The sequence below is a fragment of the Chanos chanos genome, chromosome 3 (assembly GCF_902362185.1).
Source record: "Chanos chanos chromosome 3, fChaCha1.1, whole genome shotgun sequence".
NCBI lineage: Eukaryota > Metazoa > Chordata > Actinopteri > Gonorynchiformes > Chanidae > Chanos > Chanos chanos.
Window position 1 is genome coordinate 44,009,874 of NC_044497.1, and position 18,791 is coordinate 44,028,664.

The 18,791-nt window shown below is 43.0% G+C and overlaps 1 protein-coding gene across 1 annotated transcript; it reads left to right on the forward strand.

The window, feature by feature from the left end:
• Positions 1 to 675: 675 nt before the first annotated feature.
• Positions 676 to 16,979, forward strand: camsap1a (calmodulin regulated spectrin-associated protein 1a). Its single transcript, XM_030767367.1, has 19 exons — positions 676 to 826; positions 2,606 to 2,871; positions 5,460 to 5,621; positions 5,828 to 5,908; positions 8,845 to 8,904; positions 9,139 to 9,280; positions 9,627 to 9,766; positions 10,295 to 10,391; positions 11,021 to 11,186; positions 11,415 to 11,506; positions 11,612 to 11,696; positions 11,923 to 13,116; positions 13,225 to 14,014; positions 14,552 to 14,688; positions 14,916 to 15,097; positions 15,442 to 15,538; positions 16,002 to 16,117; positions 16,279 to 16,397; positions 16,683 to 16,979. Exons 1-19 carry the CDS (start codon positions 676 to 678, stop codon positions 16,977 to 16,979), a joined length of 4,374 nt encoding a protein of 1,457 aa, XP_030623227.1.
• The last annotated feature ends 1,812 nt before the right edge of the window (positions 16,980 to 18,791 follow it).

Below are 18,791 nucleotides of genomic sequence, written 5' to 3' on the forward strand. Positions count from 1 at the left end.
GTGTTAAGATTTTGATTTAATGAATTAACTGACTTAATCTGAATGAAACGATATAAACCAGTGTATAGGCTACTTTAGATTCCGTTTATTATTAACTCAGAGGGATATTTACTAATCATGTAGCGTAAATCGTAGGCTGAGAAAACCTACTTGCCTCCCAAAGCTGTCCGGTCATTATAGTTCTCTGAAGTACATAGTTGGCCGCTACTAGGAGCAAACAGAGAGCTCGCAAATACGTAACACACCAACATTCCTTTATAAACTTGCACAGAAAATTTTAGCAGCATGCTTGGACAATGGCAGGATAACATAGGCATGCAGTATAGTATAGTATGTTGCTCCATATCTGTTAATTATTTTAAAATGTAATGTAAAGCAAATTTGAATTACCAGTCGTGAGTCTAGGCCCATGTCTTTAGTGTCCCATGTGCCCCTTCATCAAGGGTGTTTTGTTTGTTTGTTTGTTTGTTTGTTTAAAGTGTTTTCAGTTTACTTGTGAGACAGTGGTGCTGTTACTATCAAATTAACAAATTAATGATCTTACCATGCATTCTGTGTCTGTTTCTAAATCTCGTTTGAAATACTTTAGTGATTTTTTTCCTTAAAGCATGAAAGTACCATATCTGTGATGTACTGCTGTAACTCTAATGTGTAGATTGTCTTTGTGTCTGTAGGATGGATGTAGATGTGTGCTCAGGGGGGGAAGCTGGACAAAGAAGAGGGAATTCGGCAGGACTAGAGATCCTTCCATTAGAGCTGTATGACTCAGCCAGGGCCAAAATAGAAGCCAATCTGCGCTGGCTCTTTGCCAAGGCTTATGGGGAAGGTAAGACACCCCCCCCCCCTCACCTGGTCAACAAACTACCCTCCCTGTTTTATTCATCTGTGTGGTGGCTGGTGAGATGTGGACGGTGACATAGCTGGCCTTACTGAAAACGCCATACGCTGATGTCATTATTGGGTTGCCTGTATTTTGTCTGTGTTAAAGAGTGCATAGGCATAGCCACAGAGTCTAAGTCAGCAGTTGTTGTGATCCATGGAGGAGATGATGGTCTTGGCTCTAGTCCTTCCAGTGCATCAGTCCTTCATCTGTGTATGTGTGTGTGTGTGTGTGTATTTGAGTGTGAGAAAATGATTGTGTGTTGGTATATCTTTACAGTGTTTTTAAGCGTGTGTGAGTGTGTTCAAATTTCCTGGAGTGTCTGTATGTGTATGTGTTTGTCCAAGGAGCAGAGCTGACCACATGTCTAATCATATGACAGAAATAACAACCTCAATGTGACATCACTAATCTCTTTGGCTTGACCCCCCCTCCCACTCTCTCTCTCTCTCTCTCTCTCTCTGTCTCTCATGTGTGCCTACTCATTAAACTATGTCTCATCATTATTCATGTTAAATCTTTAGATTCAGATCTTCATCAAGAAAATTTCATTAATTTTGTATTTTTCAAAACAGTTTTGGCCCCTGTTGTGAAGGATGATCTAACAGTTCTTATTTTACTTTTGACATGGATGGTAAAGGAAAATTTCCACTGATATATGAAATATGTGTGTATGCAGTGTGCTGACTCATCTTTATCAAGGGTTTATTTAATTATCAGAGACAGTACACACTTATTATTTACACACACACACACACACACACACCTCTCCTTGGGTCTCAGACAGTCTCCTTCATGTGTAGTCTACAGTCAGATTGGCTGACCTCTGACCTTTCCTCATCAGGGACTCCCAGAGGTGAACCTTGTTCATAGTTAACGCGCACAACCCATCCCTGTCCCCATCACCATTTCCATCACCTTATTGTTAACTATCAACAGTCTGGAAAGATTCAAATTCCAATTCTGTGACTGGTGCAAAGTGAAGCCCTTTAACTGGTCATATACCATGGTGAGACAAGCTCAAACAACGTATTGTGTGTTTGTGTTGTGCTAAAGCTGGTTAGCACTAGATTAGCAGACGGCCAAAATTAGTTCTGAGACTGTCTAGAGTAAAAATAACTCATTCTAAGACGTTACCCCATGTAACCTAAAGCTGTTTTGTGTAAGTGAGTGTGTGACAGAGAGAGAGAGTGTGAGTAATTTAGGGCTTATGTGAGTGTAACCTGTCGTGTGTCTAATCTTACTGAGATGTTTGTCCATTGACAAGCAGAGGTTCATCTCGCCATCACCTGCACGAACCTGCCTGCTTGTGTATCCGTTGGTCTGTCCCCCTGCTTCCTTCTCTCACACTCTCTCTCTCTCTACTTCCCTCTGTCCTGCTCTCTCTCTCCTTCTCTCTCTCTCTCTCTCTCTCCTTCTCTCTCTCTCTCTCTCTCTCTCTCTCTTTCTCTCTCTACTTCCCTCTGTCCCTCTCTTTCTCTCTCTCTCTCTCTCTCTCTACCTCTCTCTTCCTTCCTTCCTTTGGCTTTTTCTCTACCATATTTTCTGTTTTCTGACATTAGAAACTGATTTTGTCAGTAATACTATATGTAAATAAATACACAGTTGAACAGCATGAACATTCACTGCTCCATACAAATGTGCAACTTTCTCTTTTCTCTCTCTCTCTCTCTCTCTCTCTCTCTCTCTCTCTCTCTCTCTCTCTCTCTCTCTCTCTCTCTCTAGACCATATTCCTGCAGACCTGAGGGACCCATTCTACACAGATCAGTACAGTGTGGAGCACATTAAGCCAGCAGTACTGGGTCTGTTACTGAGTGCTGACCTCTACTGTAGGGTGTGTGGTTTATTACTACAACAGGGGGAACAGGGCTCCAGTCTCAATTCACACCAGAGTGTCATTCAAGTGCTTGCACGACGGGGCATCTATGTGCATGAGTCAGACAACACGCCCGTGTCTCATGATGACCTCTCTTCCACGCCCATTAAAATGGTGAGCAGTGGAGTTTGTGTTATTATCTTGTCCTTTTGACCTATGTGTCTCTTTGTGTATATGTGTGTGTTGTTTGTATGTAAGTGTGTAAAGCTGGGGATTTTGTGTTAGTGTTTTGGTTGGTGGGATTAGCTGGTGTGTGTGTGTGTGTGTGTGTGTGTGTGTGTGTGTGTGTGTGTGTGCTAGGGATAGAATGGTATAGTGAGCCCACGGTTCGGTGTGTATCATGGTTTTTGGGCCATGGTAACGAAAACGATAGAAAAATAACAGGCATATCATAATACTGCGGTTCATGTGTGTGTACTGAACCGTGGGGGGCGTACCAAACAGTTAGACAGCATCCTGTGTACCGTTTCATCCCTAGTGTGTGCGCACACGCGTGTGTGTCAGGGGCAGGGTATGTTTGATTGGGTTGTTGCCCATGAGTGATCTCTTCGGGAGTATGTGTGTATGTGTGATGTTATGGTCTGGTTTTTTAATCAGTAGGAGAGGAGAGTGCTCAGGATGTCCATCTGTTCTTAGCCTGCTCAGTATTTTGTGCAGCAAAGTGCGAGTGTGTGTGTGTGTGTGTGTGTGTGTGGGTGTGGTCCATCAATCTCTCTGCATGGTGTGGCATGAAATGGAATGTTATGGAGACTAAAGGCTGTTAAAAGCCACCCTTGTGGCCTTCAACACCACATTACACAAACACACACACACACACACACACACACACACACATTTACGCTTTATCCTCAAACTATGACTCTGCAAGTTGTCAAAGTATCACTTTCCGTAGCCACACATAGTTGTCCATGTTTGTGTGTATGCGCATGTGTGCGTGCTTGTGGTTATGTGCGTGTGTGTCTGCATTATGGGGTCAGAGAATATGTAAGAAATCATTTTTGACTTGAGTGAATCTCCAAATAAGGCTACTTCTTTTTGTCTGTTAAATATCAGCCTCTATGGCTTGAGCTGTTTGGAAGCTACAGAGGAGTCAGACTGTTTATCTCTGAATGTAAGAAATAATATTAATATTATACCAGTAATCATGAAAGTTGTTGGTGCTGTTATAAGGCACTTTTTGTGATGTACATTGGTGTTTCTTGATGGTCTGTTCATGTTTACCAGAGAAGACAATAAACATATTTAGGTATTTGGCCAATCAGAAAAAGAAGCGAAAAAGACTTTTAACATGCTTTAATTCTGACTTAAATTAATTCAGATAACCACTGGAAAAACTCAGTCCTGATGTAATATGTCATCTCTGTTTAGAAACATTTGCTGCTCCATTTTGAAGGGACAGCAGCTCATCCGACAGTGTATTGTTTGAGAGGCCAGAGAAAAGAGCATTAAAATAATCGGGTCTGGACGCATGATTAGGACTGGCCTGTCTGTGTCTGTTTCCAGAAGAAATGGCTGTTCTTCGTTGAGGTTTTCAAAGATGATATAAAACGATGTTGGTCACATTTCTGAACACAACAATGAAAACTCAAAATCAAAAAGACCCAGAATGTTCACTCTTTTTTTTTTTTTTTTTAAATTCTTTATTTTGAGATAGCAGCATACATTTCAAAACTTGCATCAAACCAACAGTAGTGTTCATTTTCCAGATTTTTTTTTTAACAATTGCAAAGAGAATAAAAATAAAAATACATAATAAAAAATAGGAATAAGACAAATTTAAGAACTTTGTACAATTTGGGAGAGGTTAAGTATGCACACAAGAGCAATGTGAACGAATAAAACACTTCCATCCAAACTCCCGGCATACGTGAGAGTCAGTGCATTTTCAGTGGAATTTGCATACATCAAGCCAATCCTCATTTGATATTGAAAAATTACCTTCTTTTTCCCATTTTTCTTTAATTTATTCTGTAGTGTGGGACTTTTTTGTCATGAGGGTCTTATAAAATCTAAAGATAGCACCCCCCCCCCCCCCCCCCCCCCCCAAAAAAAATACCATCTATTTTGGGAGAGGCAAAATAGATGGTCCAAAATTCAGCTTTGTGTTAGCCCTTCTTGATGTTTCTTTGACATTCTTTGCTCTAAATTTCCATGTATTAGGGAGATCTAGATATCAAGATGTACGTAAATGTTTGGACATCCAGAGTAAAAACAACAGTGGTACTTGCTATCTGTAGAGATAGCAGAGTCCAGAGTATTGGCCTAGTCACACCACAGCCCAAAAACACTTAAGACAAACAGATCAGTGTAGTTTGTGGTATAAGAGACTAAACTGGCCTTCAACATGGAAACATATCTCCACTCATAACCGCTGGGTTATAATCAGATGGAACAACAGACAAATTCAGTTTGACAAACAAGAACTATGTCGGTCTTGATGTTTGAAGTGAATTTTACTTGAGCCTTTTAAAATAATATTTATCCCTCTCTTCTTTTGTGTGTGTGTGTAAAAATTTAAATAATTAAAAATGGGACTGGGATCAAAATTTAACAAGATGTTTCCTGCATACTTCTGTAAAATGTATAAATATTACTATGATTGTGTGTGTGTGTGTGTGTGTGTGTGTGTTTGTGTGTATGTGTGTTCGTTCATGGATGCCCATGAATACATGTATACTGTGGATCTCCCCCTGTGTGTACAGAGCTCCCACATCCCTCTGATAGATGGGCTGATGCTGGCGTACTCAGTAAAGCTGATGAGTATAGAGAAGGTTGTCGCCAGCGTCAAAAGATTCTCTGCCTTCAGTGCCTCCAAAGAACTGCCCTTTGATACTGAGGATGCCATGGTCTTCTGGATCAACAAGGTCAGACATAGCTGTGTGTGTGTGTGTGTGGCGTCATCTGCACAGAGCTGCTGTGTCTGTCTCTCTGTCACTCTTCAAGAGTGTGTATGTAGTCGTTTGCTCAGTGTGTTTTTGTATTTGTCCCAGAATGTACCTGTGTTGGGCGTAGGGTGTGTATGTATGTATGTATGTATGTACATGTGTGTGTGTGTGTGTGTGTGTTCCAGGTGATTTTAAAGACGAGGGAGATCTCTGAGAAAGAAGTCAAATTAAAACAGCAGCTGATGGAATCACCGTGTCATCAAAAGGTAAAACCAACTAATCACACGCCTTTATAGAACCCCTCCCCCTCACATCCAGTTGGAAACCCCTGCTTTAGCATGCAATGAGGCCTGTATTCTCCTGCTCCTCTTACTGGCTAATGCACTGAGCGTGTGACTGCATGGTTTTAATCAGATTTCTCAGGTGAATCTGATCCTTCCGCATCTGACCTTTTGACCTATCTGCTACTCTTCCTGTTTGTGTCTCCCCTTATCCTGCCTCTTCCTGTTGGATAGTCTCCCTCCAAATGGTATTGGAAGCTCGTGCCTGTAAGTGCCAACCTCTTACCCCCCTCCCTGCTTCCATCTGTGTGTGTGTTTGTGTCAGGGGCTTTTCCTGCTCAATCCCGTTCTACTTTGTTTTGTTTCTCTTTCATGCTGTGAGTGGCCGTGTGTGAGTGACCATCATCGCTTAAAAGGGGATTTAACAAAAAAACAAAAGCAACATACCAAATCAAAATCAGATTACAAGGCAACAAAAAAATGAACAAATTTTGTACGTCGTCAGATTTAATGAAAGTGTCCTGTACTGTAGTCCTCTACTGTGTAACCAGTACTTAGTCCTCTACTGTGTAACCAGTACTTAGTCCTCTACTGTGTAACCTGTACTGTAGTCCTCTACTGTGTAACCAGTACTGTAGTCCTCTACTGTGTAACCAGTACTTAGTCCTCTACTGTGTAACCAGTACTTAGTCCTCTACTGTGTAACCAGTACTTAGTCCTCTACTGTGTAACCAGTACTTAGTCCTCTACTGTGTAACCAGTACTTAGTCCTCTACTGTGTAACCAGTACTTAGTCCTCTACTGTGTAACCAGTACCGTAGTCCTCTACTGTGTAACCAGTACTTAGTCCTCTACTGTGTAACCAGTACTTAGTCCTCTACTGTGTAACCAGTACTTAGTCCTCTACTGTGTAACCAGTACTTAGTCCTCTACTGTGTAACCAGTACTTAGTCCTCTACTGTGTAACCAGTACTTAGTCCTCTACTGTGTAACCAGTACTTAGTCCTCTACTGTGTAACCAGTACTTAGTCCTCTACTGTGTAACCAGTACCGTAGTCCTCTACTGTGTAACCAGTACTTAGTCCTCTACTGTGTAAACAGTACTTAGTCCTCTACTGTGTAACCAGTACTGTAGTCCTCTACTGTGTAACCAGTACTGTAGTCCTCTACTGTGTAAACAGTACTTAGTCCTCTACTGTGTAACCAGTACTTAGTCCTCTACTGTGTAAACAGTACTTAGTCCTCTACTGTGTAACCAGTACTTAGTCCTCTACTGTGTAAACAGTACTCAGTCCTCTACTGTGTAACCAGTACTGTAGTCCTCTACTGTGTAACCAGTACTTAGTCCTCTACTGTGTAACCTGTACTGTAGTCCTCTACTGTGTAACCAGTACTGTAGTCCTCTACTGTGTAACCAGTACTTAGTCCTCTACTGTGTAACCAGTACTTAGTCCTCTACTGTGTAACCAGTACTTAGTCCTCTACTGTGTAACCAGTACTTAGTCCTCTACTGTGTAACCAGTACTTAGTCCTCTACTGTGTAACCAGTACTTAGTCCTCTACTGTGTAACCAGTACCGTAGTCCTCTACTGTGTAACCAGTACTTAGTCCTCTACTGTGTAACCAGTACTTAGTCCTCTACTGTGTAACCAGTACTTAGTCCTCTACTGTGTAACCAGTACTTAGTCCTCTACTGTGTAACCAGTACCGTAGTCCTCTACTGTGTAACCAGTACTTAGTCCTCTACTGTGTAAACAGTACTTAGTCCTCTACTGTGTAACCAGTACTGTAGTCCTCTACTGTGTAACCAGTACTGTAGTCCTCTACTGTGTAACCAGTACTTAGTCCTCTACTGTGTAACCAGTACTTAGTCCTCTACTGTGTAAACAGTACTTAGTCCTCTACTGTGTAACCAGTACTTAGTCCTCTACTGTGTAAACAGTACTCAGTCCTCTACTGTGTAACCAGTACTGTAGTCCTCTACTGTGTAACCAGTACTGTAGTCCTCTACTGTGTAACCAGTACTTAGTCCTCTACTGTGTAAACAGTACTTAGTCCTCTACTGTGTAACCAGTACTTAGTCCTCTACTGTGTAAACAGTACTCAGTCCTCTACTGTGTAACCAGTACTGTAGTCCTCTACTGTGTAACCAGTACTGTAGTCCTCTACTGTGTAACCAGTACTTAGTCCTCTACTGTGTAACCAGTACTTAGTCCTCTACTGTGTAACCATTACTTAGTCCTCTACTGTGTAAACAGTACTTAGTCCTCTACTGTGTAACCTGTACTGTAGTCCTCTACTGTGTAACCAGTACTTAGTCCTCTACTGTGTAACCTGTACTGTAGTCCTCTACTGTGTAACCAGTACTTAGTCCTCTACTGTGTAACCAGTACTTAGTCCTCTACTGTGTAAACAGTACTGTAGTCCTCTACTGTGTAAACAGTACTTAGTCCTCTACTGTGTAACCTGTACTGTAGTCCTCTACTGTGTAACCAGTACTTAGTCCTCTACTGTGTAACCAGTACTTAGTCCTCTACTGTGTAAAAAGTGGAGGACTAGCAGATGTATCCAGACTTCTCTGAGATGCAACTCTAATGGGAAACACTGTGATGCCAAGGCAGCATTTCCAGAACTCTATGCTTCCATAACTAAACTTATGAGAGTCATGGAGCACTCAGTCAGTTCAGTAAATACATCTATAAATCATCCAGAAAGTCTCAGTAATAATGAGACAAATGTGCACATATGTCAGATTTGACACACATTCATAAATAATCAAACAGAACAGCAGCAAAATTCAAAATCTTTATGTTTTGTTTGGAGTTCTCCTTTAAAGCCAGCCATTACACTCCATGCCTAACTCTATCCATCAATCTCTCTCTCTCTCTCTCTCTCTCTCTCTCTCTCTCTCTCTCTCTCAGCCTGATCTCATGAATGCTTTGGCCCATTGCATGTTGGAGCCTGTGGAGTTTTCTCGTGTGGTACAGTGCCATTTAATTCACTCACACACTTATTTATGTAAACGTTCATGTATGTAAACATTTATTTTCAGATAGATGCTGTACTTCCTACCCTTTTTGATGTTGGATGTTTTTTTTTGTGTGTGAGAACAGATACATATATGTATGTATTTATGTGATGTTATGTACAGTCATGAACATCAGGATAAGAAAATATTTGTGAGACTGAGGGGGGGACTCTCACTTTCTGCTCAGGTGCGTTACCGTAGAGACCACCTGTCGGGCCATACGCTGCCACACATGCGTGTTGTGGAGGAGCTGATGAGGGATGTGTGTGACGGCACCGCCCTTCTCACTGTGATCCATTACTACTGCCCGCAGTGCATGAGACTACAGGGTACACACACACACACACACACACACACACACACGCGCGCGCACACACACACACACGTCATTCCTTACTGAAGAGTTTGAATACTTTGTTACACTGTTTCAGAGCATAGATGGAAAAGTACAATTTTGGTATTGTATCATTTCTAATTGTGTAAGGGCTTAGATGTTTTGTTATTTAGCGTATCAGTACTACACTTTCTGACCCCCAACATTGCTGCCTATCTTTGAGTGGACTGACCCAAAATAAAAATGCTTGCAATGTAACGTTATTTCTCTCTCTCTCTCTCTCTCTCTCTCTCTCTCTTTCTCTCTCTCTCTTTCTCTCTCTCTTTCTCTCTCTCTGTCAGACATCTGTCTGAAGGAGGTACTATCTCTAGCAGACAGTGTGTATAATGTTGACTTGCTGAGGGAGTTCTGTAATGAGTATCTGAACAGGTGCTTTTACTTGCATACTGAGGACCTATTGTATGCCCCGCCTGTGCTTAAGGTAAGGCTATCACACACTCTCATACACGCTCATATATTCACACACAGGACACAGGTACATGCATACAGAAAGACAAGGATATTACCTAGGTTTCCATTCATCTCTGTAGATTTTAGGCAATATTCAGCTCACACAGCACTTTGGAATTACACACACGCACACTCTCTCACACTCTTTAGTTCCATGCTGTGTGTCCTGTCTTTCTGGGTCATTGTGTAGGTTGCAGGTTAGGGTTGCCCAAATCCATTCCTGGAGGTGGCCAAACACCTGCCGATTTTGATATGAGCAAACCTTTTTTATGTCTGATTGGCTGAGGTGTACTTACACCTGTTTCCCAGGTAAAGTCACCTTTAAGTATGAAGAGAAGGGGGGGAAAAGCAGCAAAACATCAGCGCAGTAGCACTGGATTTGGGGATAAACACACAAATGAACACACTCTGAGCAGCATGTCCAATGTGAATAACCTGTGTGTGTGTGTGTGTGTGTGTGTGTGTATTTCTGTCTGTCTGTCTGTCTGTTTGTTCTCAGTATAATGTGATGGTCTTCATTGCGGAGCTGTTCTGGTGGTTTGAGGTGGTGAAGCCAGACTTTGTTCAGCCTAGAGATCTGCAGGAAATCAAAGATGGTGAGAAAGCGTTCTCATTATTCTGATTAGCTGAATGAACTACTCAGTACTTAAATCTTTATTAGAACTGATGAGTTCCCATCCTTAAATGTAACTGACTTAGAGGCATTCCATACAACTAATCAGATATGAAAACAGGTCAAGGGATTGAAGATGGACAGTAATGCAGTGTTGAGTTAGAGACTGGTCTTCTTATCGCTGACTAGTGTTCATGTCATCTTCTACTCTGTGTGTTGCCAGTCAGGCAAGGATGGGCTTCCTCTCTTAGTCATGGTCCCTTCCATGGTCCTTTTTTCTGATTTTCTCTGCCACTGTGGTATCTGTCATGCTTACTATGGTCTCATGCATGGCCTTCTGTAAAGCTTCTTTGTTTCCATGTCAGTGGGGAAAAATACGTGCACAAATCTGAATTGAATTACTTTACTGTGAATGTTGTTACAGCTGGGGCTTCACTGCAATTAAATGTTTTACCTTTTGAAAATGAAAAAGATCGTTTTTGTAATTAGTTTTTATCTTTCCCAAATAAAGTTTTTTGTCTAAATGAATTATGTCATAAGCTGATGTTACAAACACTTTCTAGAGGTCTTTCCTCACTAGGTGGTTAACTGCCCTTTCATTCTATCTGACAGTGAGGTCCGCCCTTCAGCCAAAGAGTACCCGCCCCCACGTGCCCATATCCAACGCCACCAAGCGCAGCTTCCAGGCCACACCCGCTGCAGATGTCTCCATGGTAACAGGCCCAAACCCAGACACCTGTATGAGGTACTACCTGCACTCTGAGGAGTCAGTACCAGGGTGAGTCTATGTCATACACAGAATGAAGAGAGATTCTGGGTGTGTGTGTGTGTGTTGGGATGATGGCTGGGTTATGACCGATATGTGATGATGTTTCTGAGTGTATCTAAGTGTTCATTTTAATTTTACATCTGTGAGACATAAATGTTTTTGCTTGTGTTTACACTTCATTATTCTGTGTTAATTGTGTGTATATGTCTGTGTCTTACATCTTCTAACATTTTACAGCACCAAAGAAAGTCCCACCCGCAGCCCTTCACATACGCTCCTTCCACTGAGGCAGAGACAACAAAAGCCCACCCAGGGGGAGGAGACTTCAGGTAGCCCCCCAGCTCCTCCCATTTACTTATAGGTGGTTTTCGTCTATATGTTAAATATGGATGCAGCAGTTTTCATTGCTTTTGTGTTTGTGTGTTTGCGTGTAGAGCTCAGGAACAGGTCAAACTCTCTGTCGAGAATGGAAGGGCACAAACTGGGGTCAAGACTTGCTTGGGCAGAGAGAAGACAGAGGTGAGGGGTCACAGGTTATGCATGCAACTCTTGCTCTCACATGAATTCTAAAATAGTGTAAAGAAATCAAAACTTTCTCATTCTGTTTTTTCTCTCCTAAGTAAGCCTACATATATGTATGTATTTAATACAAAGACGGACAAAATATTATAGGATATATAGTAAAGGACAGGTGATGTACATTTCTCTGAATATTCCTCTATTCCTGTCTCTCTCTCTCTTTCAGACCTCTGTCTGGCATGGATGTGGATTGGGATCGTATGTGTTTTGATAGCATTAGTTTGGCTCGATCCATCAGCAAAGACAGTTTAGCGTCCAACATCATCTCCATCACTCCGAAGCACTGTTTAAATGGCCAGCCACGCCCCTTGCACCATGACAACCCTGATCAGGAGGAGGAGCTGGTAACTCTGGTCAGCACCGAGGGCGTGGCCTCGGGTGTCGGACCCAGCCCTGAGAGTTTTTTCCTGGAGCCGTTGCAGCCAGCCGCTCTACGCGTTAACAAGGAGAAAAACGACATGGCGAGCAAACGAGAGGAGAGCGGAGAGGGAAGGATGGGTCGTAAAGGGGGAGAGCAGACCCAGAGTCACACAGAACACACATACTGCCCTGAACAAACATCATATACAGTCAGCCAACCCTTTAGCGAGCCGCAACACAAACACACACTTGTGCACACGCAGCAATCTGGAAGTTTCTTCCTACACGGGGACAATGGATACATACGGAAAGATTCCGTTTCTGACTTTGAGGAAGATGATGATGAGGACAATGACTTTGAGGATGAAGAGCAGCGTGAGCTGGCAAAGGAGCTGCTGCAGCATGCTGGGAGTAAGTGGGCGGGGCTTAGGGAAGAAGAGGAGGAGTCTTTGAAGCTGCATGAGGAAGAATGCATCCGAGAGCGGGAGGATAAGGAAGATATTAGTAACTTTAGTGGTCGCTCGAGTCCCTGTCCCAGCACGTTGTCGCACGCTAGCAGCACGTCCACTGGTCGCATGACCAGTTTTGCTGAACGTCGCATGCAACGTACGGGACAGCTGCAAGACAGCTGCTGCAGTTACAGCACGGGCAGTTCCTTAGCAACTACTCCAGATGGTTCTGAAGGTGCTCCAAGTCTGTATGCAAAACCTGCAGTTGCACAGGCTGACACAGCCACAGGAGTTCGCCCGGGGCTGGCATCAGAGCTCGTGCAACTGCGAATGCAGCTCGAAGAAAAACGACGCGCCATCGAATCACAGAAAAGGAAAATAGAGACTCTGACAGCGCGGCAACGACTGCAGCTGGGCAAAGCCGCTTTTCTTAATGTTGTCAAAAAGGGGCGTGGCCGCGAGACGCCACTGAGACTACTGAAGCATCAGGAGAAGTCAAGACTTGGCAAAGACAAGGAGGAGGAGGAGGAGGAGCAAAACCAGACTAAAGAGTGTCCTCAAAGCAAAACAGTGCCCCCTGGTGTAGTGGAGAGTGGTAGCGATAAGCATGTGAGTGTAGCAGAGGCTTTGGAAGAAGGGGGCAGGGAAAACCAAGCCAGAGAAGATGGAGCCTGGGAAGATGGTGGCGGAGAGTTGGACTTGAGCGAATGTAGCCGTTCTATTGAGCTTCTGAACGACGCAATCTGTTCAATACAGCAGCAAATGATGCAACTTTCGCTTCAGCAAGATATGCTGATGAAACAGAGTATGCAGTCTCCACCTGAACAGACACACCAGCTCACACACACACACTCTGCAGAGTCTCCTCATGAACAAAAAAATACTCCCCAGCAGCAGTCTGAAGCCATCAAGCCAGCTGTGCAGTTCATGGAATCAGTTACATTGCCGACACGACGCCCCCCCAGACTGAGCTCTGGACGCACCCCTCGACTCAAACCCACAGATCTCAAATTCTCTAAGGGGTCAAAGTTTAACACTACTGGTGACACCAAGCCCTCCCCAGGAGGGGGCCGGACCCCCCGTTCAGAGGGTGAGGAAGAGGGTGGCGCTAAAGAGGGTGGGCGTGGCTTAAGTAGAGGAGCCGCTCGGAGTGCCACGTTCAAGTTACATGACGCCGTTAACCGACGCAGGTCCGGAAGCCGCAGTCCAGAACGATCGCCCCTAAGCCTGCCCCCTACCGTGGACCCAATACCGATCCCTGCAGAACTGGCCCGAGAAAGGAGTGTTTCAGGTGGGTCGGGGAAAGAGAACAACGAGCCTGGTGAGGAGAGTAGAGCCAAGGCTCAGCTGATTGAAGTGGACCTGTCAGAACTACCCCCAGACTCAACCAGTACCAGCACAGAACCACCAGACCCAGAGCAAAAATCAGGACTGGGCTTCTTCTTCAAGGTATGAGAGAGAGAGAGAATGAGAGAGATTGTGTGCGCATATATTTTAAGATTGTCTGTGTGTGTTATTAGGTCATGTGTGTAGTATTTAGTTGTGTATGGGTTGTTAAGTTTTGTATTTATATTGGATAATTATGACTTCATAACAAGCAGTACATGACAGATTACTTGGGTTTACAATTGTCGTAACGGTAGTGTAATACTTAATGGGTTTCTGAATGGCTTTAAGAAAAGGTCACTACAGCAGATTATGAGTAATTGGATGAAAGGACATGTGTGTATGTCATTATATTATTGCATGTGTGTGTCTGCTTGTTGAAATCAGTGCATGTGGATCTGATTATTATGGATTTCTGCTGATCATTTTTTTAATGTTTCCAGTGCATTTAGCTTTGAGATGATGAGACTTAAGAAGGAAAGAGAATTGTACCTTAGAACTACATATCAGAGCAACGAAAGTAAGCTATCACTCCCAACGCACTGAGAATAAGAATATATAAAACTCTGTGTGTGTGTGTGTGTGTATGTGTGTCATCAGGATGACCAGAAAGCAGAGGATGAGCTGGCTAAGAAGCGTGCGGCATTTCTGCTGAAACAGCAGCGTAAAGCTGAGGAGACACGACTTCGTAAATTACAGCTGGAGGCAGAGTCAGAATTAAAACGAGATGAGGCCAGGTAAACAACTCTGTGTGTGTTTCCTCAGTCTCCAAATGAGATTTGTGCGCGCGCGTGTGCGCGCATGCGTATGTGTTTTCTAAGTGTTCGCGTGAGTTTGCGTGTTTGAGGGTATGTTTGTGTGTACGTATCTCTAAATTGAACAGAAACACCAGAATCTCTGTATGTGTGTATCACTGTGCTAGAAATAAAGTGTTTGCTTTTGGGTGTGCGTTTGGGTTTTTCAGACGGAAGGCTGAAGAGGAGCGTGCTCGTAAAGAGGAGGAGAAAGCTCGTAGAGAACTCATAAAACAGGATTATTTGAGAAGGAAACAGCAGCAGTTAATGGAGGAACAAGGTGTGGCCAAACCACGCCCACGGACGAGGAAACCACGCCCAAAATCTTTACACAGAGGAGAATCTGCCACCCGTAAGAATCTATAACATGCTTGTGCTTGAACGCATATGAAGAATAAATAGAGAACTACATTTAACTTTTGCAAACATTGTCAATGAGAGACAGATTTACAAATTCCTGTGATGACGTTTGGTCATATGAGCAGCAAAAGCTGGAGGTGAACAGTTAAATGTGAACACTGGAGAGTGTTTCAGAAAGTCGACACATCTGTTATGTTTTTCTATTGTAGTGATCGCACTGACCTGTGTAGGACTATGCATGACTACAAAATGAACTTGAAGGAAAATATCCTTACTTGTGTGTCTCTCTCTCTCCCTCCATCCCTCCCATCTCCTCTCTTTTTCCTCTCTATCTAGCTGAGGGTTTAGGTAATGCTCCCTCTGGCTCTTCTCTCTCTCTGGCCTCTGCTGCCACTGAGGCTGACAGCGTTATGTCAGGAGGAGGCTCACAGAGGTGGGTGTGTGTGTTTGTGTGTTTACGCGCACGCACAAATGTGTGTGTGTGTGTGTGTGTGTGTGTATAGTCTCCAGAGATTTCAGCAGTCAAAGTGATGCTGGGATCCTAAGCAAATGCAAACATGCAGCGTAGAATCTAATTTCATCTGAAGAATAAAAGATGGATGGATATGTTAATTAGTCTCCTCTCCCTAAAACTGGGCTTGTGTGTGTGTGTGTGTGTGTGTGTGTGTGTGTGTGTGTGTGTGTGTGTGCGTGTGCATGTGCGTGTGCGTGTGCGCGCGTGCGCGTGTTTATTTTTTGAATGTATGTGAGACTCAAATACTGTAAGAAAATATGTGTTAAACAGAAATACCTGAATTTTGAGAATGTGTGTTTTGATGACTTCTTGTGTGAGAATATTTTGGAGAGAGATATGTCTGACCATCGTGTGTGTGTGTGTACCTGTGTGTGTGTTACAGAGGTGATTCTGTGGATTCTTTCCCCCTGCTGAATCGTAATGTGAGCAAAAACTTTGAAAGAGACTGGGACAATGGTTCTACAGCCTCATCTATTACATCAGTGGCTGAGTACAGCGGTGAGCTACACACACCCCCATCCACACACACACACACACACACACACACACACACACATTTACCCATACACACATTAACACTTACTTACACACCTACGTATGAAACACTTTCGGGCTCATTGTCTGTGTTGTGTAAGTGTGCATGGTTTTGTGTGTCTTAGGTCCGCGGCTGTATAAAGAGCCCAGTGTGAAGTCCAATAAGCCCATCATTCATAATGCAATCGCTCACTGCTGCCTGGCGGGGAAAGTCAACGAAGCCCAGAAGAATGCTATACTTGAGGTAAAGCCCCATTACCTTAACAAATGATCACACACCCAGATTGCCATAGCAACTAACTGTTTTACTTTCTTAATATTCAGTGAAATTGTGGAGCAAAGCTGCAGTTGCCTCAAAAAGCAACTTTCATATTATTTAATATTACTATAATTCTGTGTGTGATTTCTGTGGTGGTGTGGTTTCCAACTGAGCTGTAAAGTCAACATAACTGTTGTTGTAGTAGGAGCTAATGAGTGAGTGACTGACCTGGTGTTGTTTTTGTTCTTTGTGTTTGTTTGTGTGTTGTAGGAGCTAGAGCGCTGTGAGTCTAATCACTTGATAATCCTGTTTCGTGACGGGGGTTGTCAGTTCCGTGCATTGTATTGTTACTCCCCGGACACGGAAGAAATAGTCAAACTGACCGGGACGGGACCCAAGAGCATTAGCAGAAAAATGATTGACAAACTCTACAAGTACAGCTCAGACCGTAAACAGTTTACAGTCATACCGGCTAAAACTGTTTCGGTCAGCGTGGATGCTCTCACCATTCACAACCATCTATGGCAAACAAAGAGGCCCACAACCTCCTCCACCAAGAGGAAGTGACACTGCCCCCCTTTTCATGCGCTGCTATTGGCTCTCCACAGGCTGCTGCTCCTCCGACTCTCCTGCTGGCTTAAGGACTATCAGTGGGGGTGGGGTTGTGGGTGGGGTTTGCACTTGATTGACAGAGGTGGGAATATGAATGTGTGTTTAGAGGTTTGCTAGTTTGTTGTTTAGTGTTCATTTTTTTAAAGGGCAGGATTACTGCTTGTGGCACTCTTTCTGTTTTTTTGAAAGGAGTGGATTTTAATTTGATTGTAGTATTAATTCACACTAAAGAACATACTTAAATTACTGCGCTTTCTAGTACACAAACAAACGGCTATCACGACATACACTCTGATGAAACCGTTGCAGATGTACAAACTCTGTGTTTGTATGTGTGTGTGTGTGTGTGTGTGTGTGTGTGTGTGTGTGTGTGGCGTGTGTGTGCATCCTCAAACTGTTGCTGCTGATTTCTGACTAGTATCTTTTCAGCACTAAAGGGAAATTCAGACTAAACCAGACAGGCGACCGGACTGAAAAGGGATGTTAAGTGGAAGCTCTGTGCATGTTTGTTACCTTTATGGTCATCCCCAATCATGTTTCTGGAGCTTTTATCATAGAAAAGAACCACAATGTACACCTAAGCATTCTCTCTCTCTCTTTTTTTTTTTATAACTAAATCCCTCTCTTTCTCTCTCATCCATCCTCTGCTGTCTCATCTCTGTCTGCCTCTCCTCTCTCTTGTTCTCTAAATGGCTGTCTAACAGTATTAGTTTTATGGCAGTGCTTCCTTAATGCCTCATAAAGGAACAAGATCACTCCAGTGATCAGATTACACACACTGATCCCTGTGTCTGACAGTGTGTGTTCACATTTGGCTGGAATGTCCGTTTCCAGTGGTATATGTACAGACCCCGTTGCTACACTGTCTTAGAGTGAGTGTATGTGTATATTTGTAAGAGTCAGCGCGTGTGTAAATGTATAACAGAAGGGGTGTGTGTGTGTGTGTGTGTGTGAATGATTCTGCACTGAATGTATGCTCAGCTGAGAGTGTGAAGGAGGAAGGTAAGAAAACATAAGGATTGTAAAGATCTTTGCTTTATCTTTTTTTTTCTTTTAAATTATTCTTCCATATATTTATTTTACAGAGAAACACTGAAGTTTAATAAATTATACAAGCAATCTTTTTTTTCCTGTCTCTGTGGTTTCACTGAGGTACTTCGTCTGTTCAGGTAGAGGTTCATGATTTTTGTTTTACATCATCATGTAAAGACAGAGCACCATCCTGTTCTTAGAGAAGAACAGCTCTGTAAGTGTGTAGTGTATTTCCACTGATTGTGGTCATTTAGTGTCAAGATTCAAGCAGTTAGTCCTTGTGACTGGAAGCAGTTAGATTCCATGAGGCAGAACAAGCTACCTTGACAAGCTACATTTCAAAGCAACACTATGCATTAAACATCTACGTGTAGAGTTGTTTTAAAGGTAAGAACTTAATGTTAAAAAGGTCAACATTTCCTTTAATACTTTATTTCTTTGAAATGTTTTTTTTCTTTTTCTTGTTTTCTGAGTACCTTTAATAACCTAGCCAATCTAACAACCTGGACTCACATCATAATCTACAGAATCTTAACAGCCCTACATTTACTACAGTATTTATTAAAAACATTATTAGAAAATAGTATTATTAGTAGTGTCCATAAACAGACTTCAGTAGCTCCCCTACCTGCAGCTGTAAAGACCGTACCTCACACCCAGGACTCAAACAGAGTGTGTTTTGAGAGGGGCAGAATGATGCTTAATGGGAGGTGAAATACAGCAGGTATCACTGAA